Below are 19510 nucleotides of genomic sequence, written 5' to 3'. Positions count from 1 at the left end.
GTAGACTTAAGGGTCTGTATGACTCTGGGTTTGTCTTACTCCCCTTTCTGTTAGACAGATTTACTAAAAGCATGTCTGCAGTCTTGAGGAATCTTCCCATATTTATATGACTTGGTGAATAATAGATATAATGTTACCGTAAGCTCTTGCTGAAGTTTTCTCAGGTCATTGTTACTAATTCCATTCCGTCTCCTCCCTGTCCTTTATTTGGATCCAATTTAAGTAGTTCTTTTTCAGTATAATTTAATTTGATTGCAGTATCTGGTGTTACCTGGCTGTCACTGGGACAACTTATCAACCTTTTTGTGGAGCCAAACTGTTTTGCATAATATTTTGTAAATATATCTATAATTTGTTGTGTCTGAGAATAAATTTTAGAATTTGCACACAGTTTATCAATTAGTATGTCTTTACTCCTTCCACATCTTAAGTATCTAAAACAGGTTTCCTATTATGCTCAATATCTTTATATAAATGTTCTTCAAATTTTTCTTGATCTTGTTTCATACTATGCATAATTTGTTTGTCCAGCTTGTTTATTTCAGTTTTTCAAAGTTGCGGTTTGACCTTTCTTTCATTTTTTTTTTAAATATTTTTTTGTCTCACCTTAATCAGATATCTTGGTCTTATGGAAATATATCCCCCTAATGTTGTATGCCTAGATCCTAATGTTAAATATTTTTTTGATTTTTTTTTTTTTTTTGTACTCAATTTCTCATTCAAAACTTTCCACATTCCATCTGCAGTTTTTCCACTGAACACCTCACTCCAGTTAATTTTACACAGTGACTCTTTTGCTTCCATATAATCTGTAATTAACCTTCTGTGCATTAGTATAGATTTCAGTGTGGCAGAATTATCTAGCAACAAATTAACCTTTATAACACCATGATCACTGCACACCAATGGTGGTAAAACTTGACTTGAAGTAACAGTAATTTCTTCAGGAACACAAACTTGCTTGCTGTGTTTCATGCAAGAAATGTATGAATTCCTCTAGGTCATCTGCACTTTGGTGATCTATACACTCCAACAATTGTTGTATGTTCCACGGTTGTCTTTAATGTCGCAGTCTGTAGTATTGGTGTTCATAATTATTTTTAATCCCTATCATAACACCTCCAGTGATTTTTTGTTAGAATGTCTGTTCCAGTAAAAATGTTTATACCCTGACAGAACTGGTTTCTAGCCATTGTTCTTTAACCATAGGTTCATAGGTTGGTACTAGGCTATCGGCCCTAGGGCCTATACAAGCCTAGCCATAACAATTCCCTGGATATTTCTTCCCACAATATTTACTTCCCTGGACCCCTGACTAGCAAGGCGACTGACATGATCCCCGAGGTGAATTTCCTATCTCTCATCCAATCGTCAAGGTTTCTTTTGAAGAGGGCCAAGGAGAGGTGCTCTGCTTGACATGTATGGGCAGTCTATTCCAGAGTATGGGGAGTCTCTGGGTCAGGAACCTATCCCTCCAGCATGTTTTGTTCACTCTGATGACAAAGTTTAGATCCCTGGAGCATGTGGCTCTGAGGGATTGGGATTTCTTTAAGTGTCCAACAGCTCAGGGTTTAACATGGCCTTGTATGTTAAGCAGAGATGGCCTCTGAGTAGATATGCCACAGAGTATAGCTGGAGTTTTTTTAGACTGTCAGCATAGGGCATCTGCTTTAGGCCTGTGATTCTTTTACTGAGTTATTTCTGCAGCCTTTCCAGCTGTTGCAGATGTCTTGTGAGGTACATACCAAATGGGGCGTTATACTCTCTAATTGGTCTAATGAGGGATGAGTACAGTGGGGCAATGACCTTTTTCTGGATGAAAAGCCCTTGGTGATGTGTGCCACACAGAAGAATTTCCTGACTGTTGTGACGATGTGGCTATCGAAGGTGAGACCACTGTCCACCTGTGTCCTAAGTCTCTCATCACACTTTCGGTGTTTAGTGTACTGCCACCTATGTGCTAATTCATGGGTACATGATTTTTCCCAAAGGGGATAACTATACATTTCTTGACATTAAGCTTGCGCCCATGGCTCTGTCACCAAGCATCTGTTTCTGTAAGGCCCTTTTGTAGAATATCCACATCATTTGGGGATTCAATAATGGCTCCCACTTAGCAGTCATCTGCGAACTTTGTTAGCCAGAGTCCTTTAGTGTTGGCCTGTACTTCAGAGAAGTACATGCCAAACAAGAGCGGTCCCAGGACTGAATCCTGAGGTACTCCACTTGTCTGGAGCTGGATTTGGAGTCTGCTACTTTTAAAGTCTGGGTTCTGTCAGTAAGCCAGTTGGCAACCCATCGAGTGACGTAAGGATTTATGCCCAGCTTAGTAAGTTTATCTATGATTCCAGAGTGGGGTATGGTGTCTAAGGCCTTGGCAAGGCCCACATAGGCTCTGTGGACCACCTTACCCTCGTCCACAGCTCTGGAGACTTGAGTTGAAGTCAATCAGACTCAGGAGACAAGATTGGCTCTTCACAAACCCAAACTGGGTGGGGTCCAGTGTTTGAAGTTTGCCAATGTCTTTGTTTATAAGTTCCATGATAATGCGTTCCATGCCCTTGCAGATCAGGCTCGTCAGACTGATGGGACGGTAGTTCCCAGGATCCAAGGTGGATCCACCCTTGTGGAGTGGGATAACTGTAGCTGTGCGCCACTCAGTGGGCCCCTAGCCTGAGGTGAGGCTATGATTATCTTGAAACACAGTGGTGATAGTATCTTGAAACACAGTGGTGATAGTACCAAATTTTTAAACCACAACCGAAGTTACACCAAAAACAGTTTAATCGATAAAGCTTTCGGGTCTACACCCTTCATCAGTATAATTTTACAACAGTAATAACACATTTAAATAGGAGAATCAATTAAACAAATGCTTCAGCCCAACCCAGCTCTCTCAACAACCTAAAATAATTTAAAAGGGCTACCCCACACACACAAAAAGTTTTATATGCACATACAAAGATTTATAAAACTTGATTTCACTTTTAAATGCATCTTAAATAAAAAGTATATAACATACCTATACACATACATAGTTATTTTTGTGTTTGTGGGGTAGCCCTTTTAAATTATTTTAGGTTGTTGATAGAGCTGGGTTGGGCTGAAGCATTTGTTTAATTGATTCTCCTATTTAAATGTGTTATTACTGTTGTAAAAGTATACTGATGAAGGGTGTAGACCCGAAAGCTTTATCGATTAAACTGTTTTTGGTGTAACTTCGGGTGAGGCTATGATTAAACATGACACTTAAGTGAGGTGCCAGATCATTTTGTAGTCCATGTAGTACACAAACAATAACAATATCAGTCTTGTGAGAACTTGGCAAATTTTCCATTAAAAAAAAAAACGTTATTGTTGATGCTCCTAGCATTAACAACCATCAGAGATGCATCAAATGTTGCTATCTGTGAACTGTTAAATTTTCGACCTGGCAGAAATCCTGCCTAGTGTTTGTCAAGTATTGCAAAATGTCTGCTGAAAAAATTATTTTCCCCTGATCCTGACAAATGCATTCCATCCTGTCTGAACACGTGTGCCCCAAACTAGACTTGGATGCTCTACATATTTCCATTTTGTAAAATAGGACATTTTTTTCATGTAGGAATTTACCCAAAAAATCTTTCCATTCACGGTGACATGACTATACTTTCTATAGGTGATTTCTGAAAAATATGTCCCGACACCAGTACAAGCTATGAGGGCTGTCAGTTCCCTTCTAACTGTCAGAGAATCCTTGAGGATGAAATCATTTGTACTGACATGAACATAAAGAAAAACAGACCTGTAATTCCTTACATTAAGGCATTCCAAGGCTTATCTCACATCATCTTCTATTTTTGCTGCTGGCAAGTATAACACTATTAAATGTTCATTATCTTCTCTGCAAATATAAGTATCAGTTCCTCTAGTAATTGAATCTCCAGTTGCAAAAAATGTCTTTGCTGGCCAGCTGTGAAGAATCTTCAACTTCCAATACAGTAATATCTGCTGTATCACTTATTACAAAGGTTAGATCTTCCTCACCATTAGTCTTATTAATCCAGCTGTTTTCATTGTGTATTAAATTCTCATCCAGCTGGCATTGTAAACCCACAGCTTGAGCCATGTAGTCAGCATTGGTCTTTCTCTTCGTTTTTCTTACAGTAATGTTCTTCAGTCCTTCTACATTCAGTTTTGATTTCTTCCTTTTCACCTGACCCTTGCCTCTTTTTTTCTACCTTTTCTTTTGGATAAATGATTGCATTTTCTGTAGACTGAAAGTTTTCTGCTAGGTTACAGGGAATCATAATCGTTTTGTGTGTTACATAGCAAGCAGTGCCCTTTTTTAGTACGTATTCTCCTTACTTTACAGACATTAATAAGTTTCTTTTTCTTTCTTGGTTGTGAACTTCTTCCTTTCTTTCTTTTTTGTTTCCTTCTGAACAAACCGGATGCTCAGATTGCTGAGTACTTGCATCCAGAAATCCAAAGTTGTCAGAAGCATTGTCTCGTTTCATAGGGGTTGAATGATCTTTGCAGACGATAGATGCATCAGTTCCTAAATATGTTCTATTTGTTCTTTGCCCAACATTATTTAGTTCATCAGTCCAGTCAATATATGAAACAGATGTTCTTCGCGTTTCACTGTTGCAGTCCTCACATATGGGTTATTCGGCTCCCAGTAGCCCTTGGTCGGCACGAATACCAGAGACCTTGGTATATGACGTCGGCTGCCGCCGGTTGTAAAACTGATGTCAGAACGTCCGGTATAAAGGGAGGCAGCTGACGCCATTTCCTCAGTCTTTCTTGCTGAGGAGCCCGAAGCAGATGCAATTTGCACTAGTGCCGGTCGGCCATTTACCTTTGTTTTGCTTTCCGAATACCAAGTTGAAGACTCCTTCAGATAAGTACCCCGTTGGGGATCCTCTTTTCTTGCTTTAACGAATGTCAGATAAAGTAAATGACTCTTGCCTGTGGAAAACAGATTCCGCATCGTGATTTCCATTCCTATTGTATAACTTGTTTGGGACTTGAGCACGACGTCCCTAACTGCGATCTCTGTGCTTCCTTTAACCAGAGTACCATACGCCGTAGGGCTAAGATTTTGTATAAGCATTTTCGAGTCTGGCCTAAGTGTCTTCTGGTCTCCCGACTTCGGATATACCTAGGAAACGCAAAGACAAGTACCGTGACAGGCCTAGGGTTAAATCTACTGACGATGCACTGGTGAAATTGGTTGTCAGCACAGCGGTAGTCTGTGAGGCGCTTTCGCAGCCTCTGCAGTCTGTAGATTTATTGCACTGTACAAGATATTTGTATATTAACAAATCATAAATTGCTTATTCATTTAAGGAATCCATAGTCAGCTTCAAATTAATAAAATATTGTAAAAGAAAAAAATAATCAAAATCAGTAACCGCAGAATTCAAAGAGAACTTAAATCAACTTCTATGACAAAAAAAAAAAAAAAAATCACACAAGGAATATGCAACTAAATACTAAAGTAAGTACAGTAAGGTTGTTGTGACCGTACAAGTTCTGCAAGCCAGACAAAACCTGTAATTCCTTTGCTTCACGTGGCATAGTCCCACTTCTTTTTATAGTAAAGAAAAATAAATCAATAAATCACAAACCAAGGTAGGATTTTTAGATATGCTCTGGATTTTCAAAAATATTCAAAGTAAATCTTGTTAAGCTATCCCTTCCTACCTACAAACAGTGAAAAAAACAGTGATAAATAAAATATAAATTCAAATAAAAACCTCTTAGCAGTCAACTCCACAGTAAATCACAAACCAAGATAGGATTGTTTAGGTAGCTCTGGATAAGGCATCAGGTTTTGAAAATATTCAAAATGGATGCTTTTACCTGGTATGCAAATCTTGAGTGGCCCATTTGGATAACTGTGACATCTGTAAACAAAATTGGTTTTAGGACTCTGCAGAAAAGAAAACCAATTTTAAAAAGTTGTGTCTCAGCTATTTTGCTGCTTTTTCTAAATGTAAGAAAGACCAAAGAAGAATGGATGATTATGATTCTGTTGAGATGTGTAAGATTTCTACCCTGCTCCCAAACCTTCCACAGTAGGCATTTCTTAAGCTCTTCTAGATAAGTCTGGTGTTTTTGTGATTGAGAAACCTAGTGGCACTGCTTATTCTTCTCCAGGCATCTGTCAGCTAGAGGTCCCGGTAGTCGAGGACACTATTTAGAAAGAGAGTGAGTAGTCTTTCTACTTGAAAAGGGGTTCTCTAGGCAATATAAAACCTAGGCCTTCATCAGCAGTATCTGTGCATCCATCCAGGTTTCTTCCTAGTCTCTGATTGCATGTAGATTGGGACAAGATGACGAGAGCATTGGTCAAAGCACAAATTGTGCTGGTGTCCTGCCTTCCCACTACGTCCCTAGGGCAGAATGAGCAGGTTCTCCCTTTATTTTGCTGTTCCAAGGTCTGTTTGGCACCAGGTGTATTGGGAACTGATGGCTGTACTGTCAACTTTGTTGTCATTGTATCCAACCTTGACTTTATTTTAATTTTGTTATTTGTTAACTGGGCTGGAGCTTTGGAATTATTGATCCTTTTCAGTCATGTTGGGGCCTGGGGAGCGGAAAAAAACACACTAGTTAAAAATTCCGGTTCTAATGGTGTAGGTTACAATGTTTTAGTGGATGGGACTGATAATAGATTATAGTATTCAGTATGATTATAACAGTGAAGACTGTGTGATTATAACAATGGAGATTACAATGCTTTATTTGGGAACTTTACATTAGATTACAGTATTTACATTATTTATAATATTTTCATGTTAGAACATTTCTGCAGTGTATATGGTATTATGCATTACTAATGAGGCTAGTAAAGTGTCATGAAAACAGGTGCAGCTGGCTTCCTCCTGAAAGTAATTCATTAACAAAGCTTTGAAGACTGATAGTAGGTTGGTTTGTCATTTGGTAGCTTGTTCCAGATGGTAGGACCAAATTTGGAGGAGGCTTTCTCCTGTGGTTGTGTTGAATGACGGTTTGACCAATAGGAAGCTTTCTTCCTCAAAACTTCTTAGTCTGTACGTTTGTTGCCTGATTAGTAATATTCATTTCATTGATGGGCAATATCACTGTTTTAATATTTTAAAGTGTACTATTAAGGAGCGTAGCTCTAAGTAATACTGGGAGCCAGCTAATAACCTTTAGTACATCACTCTGATGTTTACTAGCATCCAGTAAGGTAACAGATTGCGCAAATCCTGTTTTCAGTAGTGTGTAGCTTGTGAGTTATGTATGTTGACTGATAGCATATTATGGGTAGACTGTGCTCAGTTTTGAGTAGAGTCATCTTTCTGGCAATGAAACTCCTGGCAGTGGTTGAGAGGAGATGGGAGATACGGTAGCAGAGTTAAAGATGCAAATGTACTTTACTAGTAATATTGGTGAATTGCAGGGAAAATAAAATTTATTTATGTTTTTTTCCATTTATCAAAGGGAGAAAATGGATGATCTTTCTGATATTTTAAGTAAATGAAATCAGGAGACAAATTCAAAATTTAATTTGTCCCAATTTGTTGAGAATGGAGTTGGTAGAAAACTGGAATTTAATCGTACAGGAACAGGATTATTGTTAAAAATAAATTAAGAACATATCTTACTCATAGGTTCATAGGTAGGTACTAGGCTATCGGCCCGAGGCCCTACGTAAGCTTAGCCAACAAGGTTCCCTGGCTTACGCCACCCAAGAAAGTTATTTTTGTGTGCCACTGTCGAGCAGATACACAGAAGTGATCCCCGGGGTGTATTTCCTATTTCCCATCCACTCAAGATTTCTCTTGAAGACTGCTAATGAAGAACTTTGCTTGACATAGATGGATAGCCTGTTCCAGAGTATGGGAAGTCTCTGGGACAGGAATCTATCCCTCCAGCATGTCCTGTTTATTGTGGTGACAAGGTTTAGGTCCCTAGAGCGTGCAACTTGGAGGGATTGGGATTTCTTTAGGTGTAGCATGTCCAACAGCTCTGGGTTTGACACAGCTTTATATGTTAGGCAGAGATCACCTCTGAGTAGGTGATATGCTATGGAGTAAAGCTGGAGTTTTTTGAAACTGTCAGTGTAGGGCATCTGTTTGAGGCCAGTAATCCTCTTTGTGAGGTACTTCTGTGGCCTTTCCATTTGCTGCAGATGTCTTCTGAGGTACATTCCAAAAGGGGCGTTGTACTCTATAATGGGTCTGAGTGTCAAGTAGAGGGGAACAATGACCTCTTTTTTTTTTTTTTTTCCTAGATGAGAACCCTTTTATGATGAGGTATGCTACGCAGAAGGACTTCCTGACTACTGTGGCGATGTGACTCAAAGGACAGACTACTGTCCACCTGGGTCCCAAGGTTTCTTATCACACATTCGGTGTTAAGTAGACTGCTGTCTATGTAGTACTTCATGAGTACAGAGTTTTTACCAAAGGGGAATGACAATTCACTTTTTGGCATTGAGCTCGAGGCCATGGCTCTGACACCAGACATCTGTGTCAGCGAGGCCCTTCTCTAGGATTTCCACATCATTTGGGGGGGACTCGACTATGTTTCCTAGTTTGCAGTCATCTAAAAGCTTCATTAGCCAGAGGCCTTCTGTGTTAGCCTATACTTCAAAGAAGTAGATACCAAACAGGAAAGGTCCCAGAACTGAACCCTGTGGTACTCATGTGTCACTGGTTTGAGGTCAGATTTGGAGTGTGCAACTTTTACAGTGTGGGTTCTGATAAGTGATCCAGTTGGCAACCCATCTTGTGACGTAGGGATTTATACTTAGTTTAGTGAGTTTAGCTATAATTCCAGAATGGGGGATGGTGTTGAAAACCTTGGCAAGGTCAAGATAGGCTGTGTGAACCATCTTACCCTCATCTACGGCTTTGGTGACTGCCTCAAAGTCGTCAGTCAGGTTCAGGAGGCATGATCTGCCTTTCACAAACCCAAACTGGGTGGGGATCCAGTGTTTGGAGTTTACCAATGTCTTTGTTTGAGGTCCATGATGATACGTTCCATGGCCTTGCAGACCAGGCTCGTCAGGCTAATAGGGCGATAGTTCCCGGGATCAGTGGTGGCTCCTCCTTTTTGGAGTGGGATAACTGTTGCTGTAAACCTTTCAGTGGGCACAAAGCCTGATGTGAGGCTATGATTGAACATGGTGCTTAGGTGGGGAGCCAGTTCCTTCTGAAGTTCATGTAAAATGCAGTCTGGGATGTTGTCCGGTCCCATGGATGCTGTGCTTTTGGCTTTAGAGAGTGCAGCTTTTACCTGTGTAGTTGTGATTACAGGGACTCTGCATTCTTCCTGTATAGATATGGGCCTTTTAGTGGGTGAGGGGGGTACAGACATGGGCCCTTTAGGGGGTGGGGGGTGTAAAGTTAGCACTGGACCTATCTGCCAGGATGTTGGCAATATCAGTTGGTTCTGTAATTTTCGTGCCGTTGTGCTGTAACTCAAAGCAGATCTGGGTGTTGCCATTGAGATTCCTGACATAGCTATAGAATGCTTTGTGGTTGTCCTTAGAATCAGTGGCGTTTTTGTAGCTAGCTGTGGAGGATCTTATAAGGGATCTCAGCTTCTTACCGAGGCTGATCAAGGGAGCTCCTCCACTCATGGGATTTTACTCTCTTGTAACAATTTCTTCCTTCTGTTGTGCAGTTTGTTTATGGCAGGGACCACCAGATTTGCTTCCTTTTTTGGAGGATAGCATCTTGGTTCTTTTTGGGATCGCACGATCCATGCACTCGTGTAAGTGCTTATAGAGTGCATTTGTGTAGGATTCAGCAGTCGTAACTATATTGTCCATCTGCATGGGTGTCATGAAGTTCACCACTTCTGTCTTAAGAAGCATGAATTTGGCTTTGGAGACATTTTTTACCGTGGTTTCCTTAATGGGGGGTGGGGGCGGGATGTGGATAATCAAGGGTGATTAGCTTATCGTTGGATTGGACCAACAAGGAGTTTACTTCAGGTGTGGAACAGTGGTCACTCATGTTGGTAATGACTAGTTCTAGGATATTGTTGCCCCTGGTGGGAGTTGTGGATAAGTTGATCCCGGGCATTGGAGTTTATGAATTCCAGAAAGCGTTGTGTGAAGGAGTTGGTACACGAGTAGTGTTCCCAGTTAATGGTGGGGTAGTTGAAATCGCACATTATTAGGGTGTTTTGTTTGAACCCTAATATTTTCCAGTACATCAAGAAAAGAGGAGGGGAATCTTGGGGCATGGTGGGGGAGCTGTAGCAAGCTACAGTTTGGATTGCAGTTTTGCCCAGAGTTAGTTGCACTTGGATAACCTCGGATGCATTATGCTGAGCAACTAGCCTGGAGGTGTGGATATCCTTAATGAATATGGACACACCTCTGCCTTTGGTGTTCCGGTCCAGGTTACATGGCCGAAAAGTGTGGTAGGAGTTATAGCCTGGTAGTGCAGCGGTGCTCTCTGGAGCCTTGAACCATGTCTCAGTCACTGCACAGATATCGATGTTCTCCATTTTAAGGAGTGCCTCGAGTGAGTGCATTTTGAGATTTAGACTTCTAGCATTGAGTAGCATTACCCTCAGTTTTTGCTTGCCTGTTCCTGTTATGGTGGTGAATTTGTCATTTAAACCTTGCCTAAAAAAGGCACTATAGGGATGGCAAGAGCTTTAGCCAGTATCCGGAATCCCAGGGTCAGCAGGTGCAGGCCATCTCTGGCAAAGCATCGTGGCCTGTTGACCATGTCATCCCAAGCAGACAGATACTGGATCCCCCTAGAATGACACCAGAAGCTCAGCCAATTGTTGAAGTTAATAATTTTGTCCTTTGTAGTGCGGTATCATACTGGGCGATGGCAGAATGGTACTCAAAGCTAGGGTCATACCTGCCTGGGCTACAAGATCGGAGAGCTCTTCTATGTCTCTCTTCATGTAGTCCAGGGAGGTGCGTCTCTGGTCGTTCACACCAACATGGATAATGACAGAGTCATATTTGTACTTGTATTCCTCAAACAGTCATTTGGAGAAAAGTGATAATAATTTACAAGGTACATAGAGACCTACTTTATGGGATTGCTCTTGTATTGCAGATTTGTGGCTTAATACTCACCAGTTGGCTGAGTTGTGAGTTTTTTGTTGCTTTTCTATCCCATTTTCATAGAAATTATGGATACTATTGTGTTTGCATTCTTTATTGTCTGTGATGCATTGTACTCAAGCTTAATTTTGCTTACAGGCTTAGCAACTAAAAACATTATTGAATATTAGAATCAAGAACTTCTGATATATTCTTACTTTGAATAAATGGTTGTCATACTTGTTGCACTGTAAAAACATGAATTTAGTATGCACAATTTTAAAAGGTGTTTCTTTTCCCACCTGGTTTGAAGGGATGGTTTGGTGGGAGTACTGTAATGACTTCAGTATATTCATTTTTTTTAATGTATCTTAGAAAAAAAGTTAAAACAGTTGTTCATTTATCAAATTTCCAGTTGGCCAGTTGCAGTTAAACCCATTGTAATCAGAAAAAAAAAGAAAAGGTAAAAAAGTGTACTTCAGCACTAAAATGGAAGAAGCATTTCAGTTTTATTTTCAAGTGCTAGCTTCCATGCACACTTACTTTTTGTCACCAGCTTGAGGGGAGGACTGGTGACCAAGACCCAGAGGGATTAAACACTTGGTAGAACCATATCAATAAATGCCCACAGGTAGAGATGCGATAGAGCTTGGGGGAACAATGCTGCTGCAGGAGTTTCCCTACTGAACAGGAGATTTGCAAAAAAAAAAAAAAAAATCTGTGATTTTCAGTTTTTAAAAAAACACTGCACAGAACAAGGAAGGAACTGAAGGACCCAAACAAAGTCCAAAATAAAATCCAAACCACAAAGAATAGAAGCTTACACTGGAGGGACCATGAGTACTCCCTTCATTAAGGATTAAGCAATTTCTTTCCACCTAAGAGACATTTTCAAAATAAATTAGATGCTACAGACTGCCTGTTTTAAATCAAATTTTATGACATAATGCTGAAAACAACCGGTCAGACTTCAGCAATGTTGTCCTGTACAGATCCTGTTGATTCTGTATAATTAGGCTGGCAAACCTATCTTATGTAATACTTAAGCTATTTGTAAGACTGGTGTTGTCGTTTAGTTCCATTAAGTGCCTGACATTTAATTATAACGGTCAGTGCAGCTCTTTTAATTCTAAGACTTTATTAAAATCTTCTTTCTTATGAAATGCAATTCCATCAATGTCAAAAAACTCTTTCAGTATGTATAAAGCATAGAATGTGTTAATTATTATTAACCTTCTCATATTCTTGGGTTTGGTGTGTTCATAATATAGCCTTAGAATTAAAGGTACTACATTGGCTGATAGTCTGATACATTTACTGATGTTTTGTAAAATTAGGAAATTAAATGTGTGTCATCTGTACTTTTTATATGTGTATATAGTGCATTAGTTTCTAACTTTCTTCTAATTTCTGTAAGATGTTCACATATTCTGTCCTTTAATTTCCTTGAACTGTTGCTTATATAGAATGCAATACATTGAGAGCATCTAGCCATATGTATTATATCTGTAGTGTTACAAGTACCATAACTTCTTGCATAAAATATTTTTGATGTTACTGGATGAATAAAACTTGCGCCTGTATAGATATATTTACAAAAAAGGCAGTTAGAAGAAGAGCGACTTTTTTAAATAAAGGCTTAACCTTTATTCCATGGCAGTTGGCGGATATTTCAGATACGAGTTTTAAGCTGTTTGTACATAATTTGAATTTGAAATCAATATCAAAACATGATTGATGACTCTTATCATTCAACTGTAACTAGAAAAAGTACTTTTGTTCATGTTAACCATCCATTAATTGCTGCATTCGAGGAAGTAGTTATAAATGAAATATATGATTTGTTACTTTGTAATAATGTTAATAAGAAAAACTTTTACCCAGACAAAGAACAGCAAGAAGCAGTTAAATCGCTTATAGATAATAGTAACATAGTTATTAAACCAGTGGACAAGGGAGGCATTGCTAAACACTGAAGATTATATAATTTTGAGTGGCACATTATTCAAAATGTAAAAGCAAGTGTATATGATATGCATTTAAACAATCAATAGAGGCTATTTGTGCTCTGTTTTTTTTATTTCAGAATGTGATGTATAAGCAATGCAAAAGGGTAGCCATGGGTACACCCATGGCTAACAGTTATGCAAATTTAGTTGTTAATAATTGGGAAATTAAATATGTATTAGTGTAAATAATACATTCAATAGTAGTATTTTATTTTATAAAAGATTTGTTGATCTTTTTCTTATTTGGGATGCATCAATTTTAGTTTTTGAAGAATTCATTAATTACTTACATTCTACTAGTACATTTTTAAGGTTCAAATTCAATATTAATTATACAAGTATAGAATTTCTTAGATATAAAAATATTTAAACAATTAGATGGGACAGTTGATGCTACTCTGTTTAAGAAACCTGTGAAGATGGGACAGTTGATGCTACTCTATTTAAGAAACCTGTGAAGAAAAATACCGATCTTCACAGAGCTAGTATGCATCCTCCACGTATATTTACAAATATAGTTAACAATCAAACTAAACGTGTTATTCGGTTAAATACTAATGGATACACAGTTGCATGCTATTACTCTAGATTTTTTAGATAGAGAGTATACAGAAAATATGGTAACTAAATTAGCTAGAGATTTAAAACAAGAAATTGATAGTAACAACATAAATCCTATTTTATCAGGGATTCATGCCCAACAGTATAAGTATAGATCTCAACTTAGAAGAACTACAAATAAAACTCGCACCCTTGGATGCATCCTGCCATATGATGTAAATACCAATAAGATACAGAATATTATAAAGAAACACTGGAAGATGATAAAACATGTACCAGCCTTTAAGGATACATCTTTGGAACATCTAACCTTTGGGTATAAAAATCAAACTAATTTGAAACATCAGCTATGCTATACAGAACAGCATCAACATATGCATAATAAATTAAATAAAAAGGCATACAAAAATGTTATAACTGCCTTTTTTTGTAAATATATCTATACAGGCGCAAGTTTTATTCATCCAGTAACATCAAAAATATTTTATGTAAGAAGTTATGGTACTTGTAATACTACAGATATAATATATATGGCTAGATACTCTCAATGTATTGCATTCTATATAGGCAGAGACAGAATACAGGGATAAGACTTTGAAGCTGAATGCATAGGACATGTTACTTGCACTGTATTCATTTAGTGAGGAACCTTTGTGGATGTTCCAGATGTTGGATACGCCTGGTTAGGTACATACCAAAGGGGGCATTGTACTCAATGCTAGGTGTGATGAATGCTAAATACAGTGGAACAGTTACCTCCTTGGACCTAGATGCCATACCTTTGTTTATAAGTTGCACTACACAGAATGATTTCCTCACCTCTGTAAACACGTGATGGTTGTTGCTAAAAAGGCAAACTAGTTAGGTTAGTGGTTGCAAACGTTCTTAACTGTTAAAATGAATTGTTGTATCATTCTTACCATTAGAGACATTAGTGTACACTTTCTAGCAGGTGGCTAGGATACATTTTTCTATATTTTACATTCAGGATTTTATCTTTTGTAGTTAAGAAAATATTTTGGTTTTCAGTACATGATTATTATGATAGGGTAAAGTTAATACCTACTTGTCTTTTTATAGTGACATTTCATATTTCAGGCATTTCTTTTTGTAGAATACTAGATAACATTTTATTAATTTTTGTTTTCGTACTTCATGTGTAGAGGTTGTTTTTTTGCATTTTACTATAGCAGTGTGACTACTTTATTCTCTTCAGAAACATACTTTGTTTATCCATATTCAAAAGTAAAGAAAAATAAATATAGTGCTACATTAAAAACATTTTATCGTCTTGTGTTACATGAGTTGCGTTGGTTTGTTTTGGGAAGTGAAACATAATTGAATAGATGTGGTTTTATGTACACCCCCACATATCCCCGTTGTTTTCTTTGATTGCGTACATGTTTGCTTTATAGTTCATAGGTTCACAGTTAAGTACTAGAGTAGCTGCCCTTGTGGGCATTTCTGAGCATAACTAATTTTCCTTCCAAAGATGAGAATCAAAACCTTTATCTTGTGTCTGCAAGGCTAACACCTTAACCATTATACCAACCTACAACTTGTGACAGTCTGCCTCTAAGAACTTGGACCCAGGGCACAGTTAAAAAGGGTATGTGGCATGTCATACCTGCACAGTTATTTAATGAATGGATAAGTAATTAGAGAAAGTTGGCCAGTGTAGTATAAAATAGATACTGTCACTGTCCTTTCAGTACCAGGCAAGCATGATACCTACTCTGGTTGTACTAGGGAAGATGGCTCTCCTGTTGAAACTCCTAAGTGCAATATAAAGAAATACAACTTTCATAAGTTATGTGCAACACCACATACTTTTAAAGTTTTTCTTTTTTTGATACACAGTTATTACTATTATCAACCTTCAAGGTGCTTCACTATTGTATTGTATAGAGAAAAAAATATTTAGGATTAGTCATCTTGGCTCTGAATTTAACTTTCATTGCTCATACAGCTATACAGGATAACAAAATATTAACCCAACCCAAAGTCTACTGCAAAATGGTGACCCTACTCACCAGTGAGTCTGGAAGAGCCATAGCAATCAGCATGCTATTTCCCCAGCTCTAACATGGCTTCTTTCACATCTCATTGCTGTCTCCTCAAAATACCTCCCTTATCCAAACAGTTGAAAACAAAATCCAGTCTACTACATGATGAATACTGTGAATACTGTCCTCCTGTAAAAAAATAAAGTAAGTCTGAGAACAAATCTACACATTAAAATGAAACAGGAATGCACCCAACCAGTGAGGTTCCCATTCACGAGTTACCTGCAAAAAAAGTATTTGTGAATATAGTCTCTGCATGTTGCATTACATTCCAGAAAAATAATGAAAACTGAATGGCTGAAGTCCTTCGGTAAACTTCTGAAAACGCATGTATTCAAACTGCTTTAGAGAATATGGCTAGACTATAAGATAATCAGGTCTGCATTTTGCAGACCAGAATAGGTGAACTTTAAACTTCAAAGTGAGGTTATTGTTGCTGTTGATTTGCTATCTTACTGTTTTATGTAAACAAACACCAGCCCATTAGTGGGCACCCTACAACAAATATAACTATCTGGAGATGTAATTGTGCCAGTCTAAGCTGTATTGGTAAATCTTCAAAACTGACAGTAGTGCAGATAACAGCAAATGTTACGGATTCCGACTGCTCATAACACCACGTGTGACATGGCTAAAGACAAATTTAATTTCATTGCCAAATGCAGCAATAGCTGGCAAAGTTCTCCCCTCCTACATGCCTGTGTAGCAAGATGTTTTATGGTCTACAACACTTAATGATTATTAGTGCCCATGTGACTACTGTGCAAATTCAGGACTCTGAATGTATGACTATAATGAGATTACTCTTCTGTTTCACCACTGTATGTATGATGTACATGCATGATAATGATGGTATATTTGTATTAATCTGTACCTGTTTATTTCCCTATACGTGTATGCAGTATGTGCCATGTATGTATTATGTATGTTTTAAAATCTTCATATCTGTCTATGTAATCTGCATGTTAAAATTCTCTGTATCTGCCTATACAGCCTGGGTTATAGTTGAAAATGCTCCTCAGACCTGTTTATTTAGCTAGTTAACAAGCTGAAATAAATAAATTCCTGCATGAAGTTGAAAGCGTACATGCAGCTCATTTATTTCCCTTTGTTGGGCATGCAAGCATGGATAACGCACAATACTAGAAAGCCAGAAACAGCAGCCAAAGCACAGAACTGGATGTGATGTATAAAACGTTGCATAATCTGACCATACATGCACAAGCACACAAACACACACAGTATGTTCTATACTTTTGTATGGAGAATAATCCAGCATCACACATACACGCGCAGTATCATATTACAACCGCCTCCAAGGTTTATGCACCTGGGAGGCAAGTGTCATTTCCTTCCATGACAAATCCTCCCTTCCACAACACATTGGAGATTAATTCCTCTACTCACTCAGAAGCTGGCCTCATGACTTGATGAATGTCATCATTTGCAGTGTACTATGATAACTTGTCGTAAAGCAGTTTTAGACCGTTTTAAACTAGCTAATCAGCATGTAGCTTTTCAGATATTTAATTAGTCTTATTTTTTGCATGCAAATGTTTTAATCTTCTGGTTGAGTAAGTTAGCAGCACTCACTATGATCTGCCTTTGTATCATTTCTCCCTCTGCTGTCAATGTAGCAGATGTACATAATTCAGTTCATACCTCCATTTGTTGTAAAATGCTGTTCTATAAGGCCTACTTCTATGATTCTTTGAAAATTCCACCCTATTTTTTTTCTTGCAGAAAAAAGCACGTTGGAACTGTTACTAAATTTACGTAGTGTTAAACATGCTTTTTGTAGAGCGAGACAGAGTAGCTACATTGATACCTACCATTACTAATGGTTGAAACTGTTTCAGGAGGCTTCTACCATTTTGTTTAGCTTTGTACTTTTCTTGCTTTTCTTTAAGTTTGTAAATCTGAACACTGTTACTATTACACATCTTGTCAGGATTGTTGACCTGTCTTTTAATGTGAATAACACAGGATACAGGACATGCGGATATCTCTGATGTGGGACTACTGCTGGAAATTAACTTCTGATGACAGAAAGGCCAGCCTCTAGAAGGGGGATTGGTGCAGGAAGTGTTTGGCCTTTCCTAGATGCTAATGCTGTGTATTATAATTGCCACAGGAACAACTATCACAAAATATACCAAGTTCTTGTATAGCTGTATGTTTGTCAGGCTGTGGTTAGATAGTTATGTCATTATCTACTTTTTTCAAAGTTTTTTACCTTCAAAAATGAATGTGAATTGCAACAGACTTAAAACAGGTTAAAACTAATATTAATGAAATATTGCATATGGGTGCCTTTTGGAAGATGTTTATGATATGGGTATGCATATTGCATATGAGTGCCATTTGGAAGATGTTTGTGATATGGGTATGCATATATACTGTTCCATAATTATGAAGGTTTAGGCAAGGGGAAAGGGCTGCTACACTTCTAGGAGGTACCGCTTTATTTTTTTGTTGTTTGTGTGAGTAAAGCAGAATCTTTCTGCCTTTGGGATAATGTGCCTCATATGAAACCACTGTCTTTTTTTGTATTTATAGATTCTTCCCCCAGCCTGGCATCTGCTGCATCTTTATCTAGATGTTCATTGGTCAATCTTAGAAATTCTGCATCTACTGGGAGACAAAATGACAGGTGAGTCTTGTAGTAAAGACCAAATGTCAGACAAGAAGCAACTGTCACTCACTATTGTGTGAGTAAAACAAAGACCCCACTGCTTTCCTATTTACTGAGAGTCTTCTGTACTAGGTAATGGATCTGCATGCATTATGACATAAGTTGGCACCTATTTTTAGTGTGTTCTCTTTTACCTGTATACATTTGACCCATCTTTGAAAGCACACATTTGTCTATGACCTACACAGTCTTAAGAATTAAATCGGGAGTCATTTCATTCAGAAATAGGAACAAAACAGTAATCATGAATTATTTTCCGTGGTGCCATACTGGAAGTTTTAGACTCAACAGTGTGAGCACTGAAATTATGAAGAAGTAAATTTTGATTCAGTAGAACTAACAGAGGATTGTAAAAGTCACTGTTCCACATTAAAAGCATTGTTTATGTATTAATCAATGTTCGGAGCTGCACTCCATTGTTTCCACTTCAAATTTAAATTACTAACTCTGAGATCATTCTACTTTAGAGAGAAGCAAATTCTGCAATTTGGGATTTAGGACCTATTTTCTCCTAATCGCACTTTAAAGCATATTTTCCCCAGTCACATTTTAGTTCTCACAGTTTTTTGAGGTTTGCGTTTACAGTTACTGACCTTCCAACAGGAAATCCTTTACAGTATATCCTTGCCCTTTCCTTGGGCTGTAGCAAATGAGCTTTCCTTGTTTAAAGCACCTCCATCTTTAGTCACGCACACAGACTTTATTACACCTTCTGTTTATTTCAAACAGCACAGTACTTTTCTTCCTGAGAAATTCCATTCTTCTCACTTCTGGCTTCAGCACAGTTCAAGACAGTCTTGCCTTAACAACTTAGTTGTTTGAGCTCCTCTGATAAATGCCTGATGCAATTTTGTATCTGACAATTTATCAGTGCTAGTGCATCTTGATCAGGTGGTCTGCTTTTCTTTCAGGCAGCTTATCCTGTCAGCCCAGTGTCCTCCTGTGTATACATGAATAAATGTATATATATAAGTAATATCTAGGCATACATATATATATATATGCCTGTGTCTGTGTGTATGTATATATATATTTATATCATACGCATACACACACACACACACACACACACACACACACACACACACACACACACTATACTTAAATAGTTGATGTTTGATAATAGACTGTCACTGAA

The 19510-nt window shown here is 38.0% G+C and overlaps 1 protein-coding gene across 1 annotated transcript in view; it reads left to right on the top strand.

Annotated features, from left to right (window-relative positions):
- MMS22L (MMS22 like, DNA repair protein) overlaps window positions 1-19510 on the top strand; it is a gene marked incomplete in the record, with an annotated part of 1809169 nt that overhangs the window by 494479 nt on the left and 1295180 nt on the right. Inside the window, 1 exon segment of the mRNA XM_044065731.1 lies at window positions 18237-18330. Within this exon segment, the coding sequence (XP_043921666.1) occupies window positions 18237-18330 (94 nt within the window).

The sequence above is a fragment of the Protopterus annectens genome, chromosome 1.part0 (genome assembly GCF_019279795.1).
Source record: "Protopterus annectens isolate FY-2018-M chromosome 1.part0, PAN1.0, whole genome shotgun sequence".
NCBI lineage: Eukaryota > Metazoa > Chordata > Ceratodontiformes > Protopteridae > Protopterus > Protopterus annectens.
This window is presented reverse-complemented; position numbering and strand designations above follow the sequence as displayed.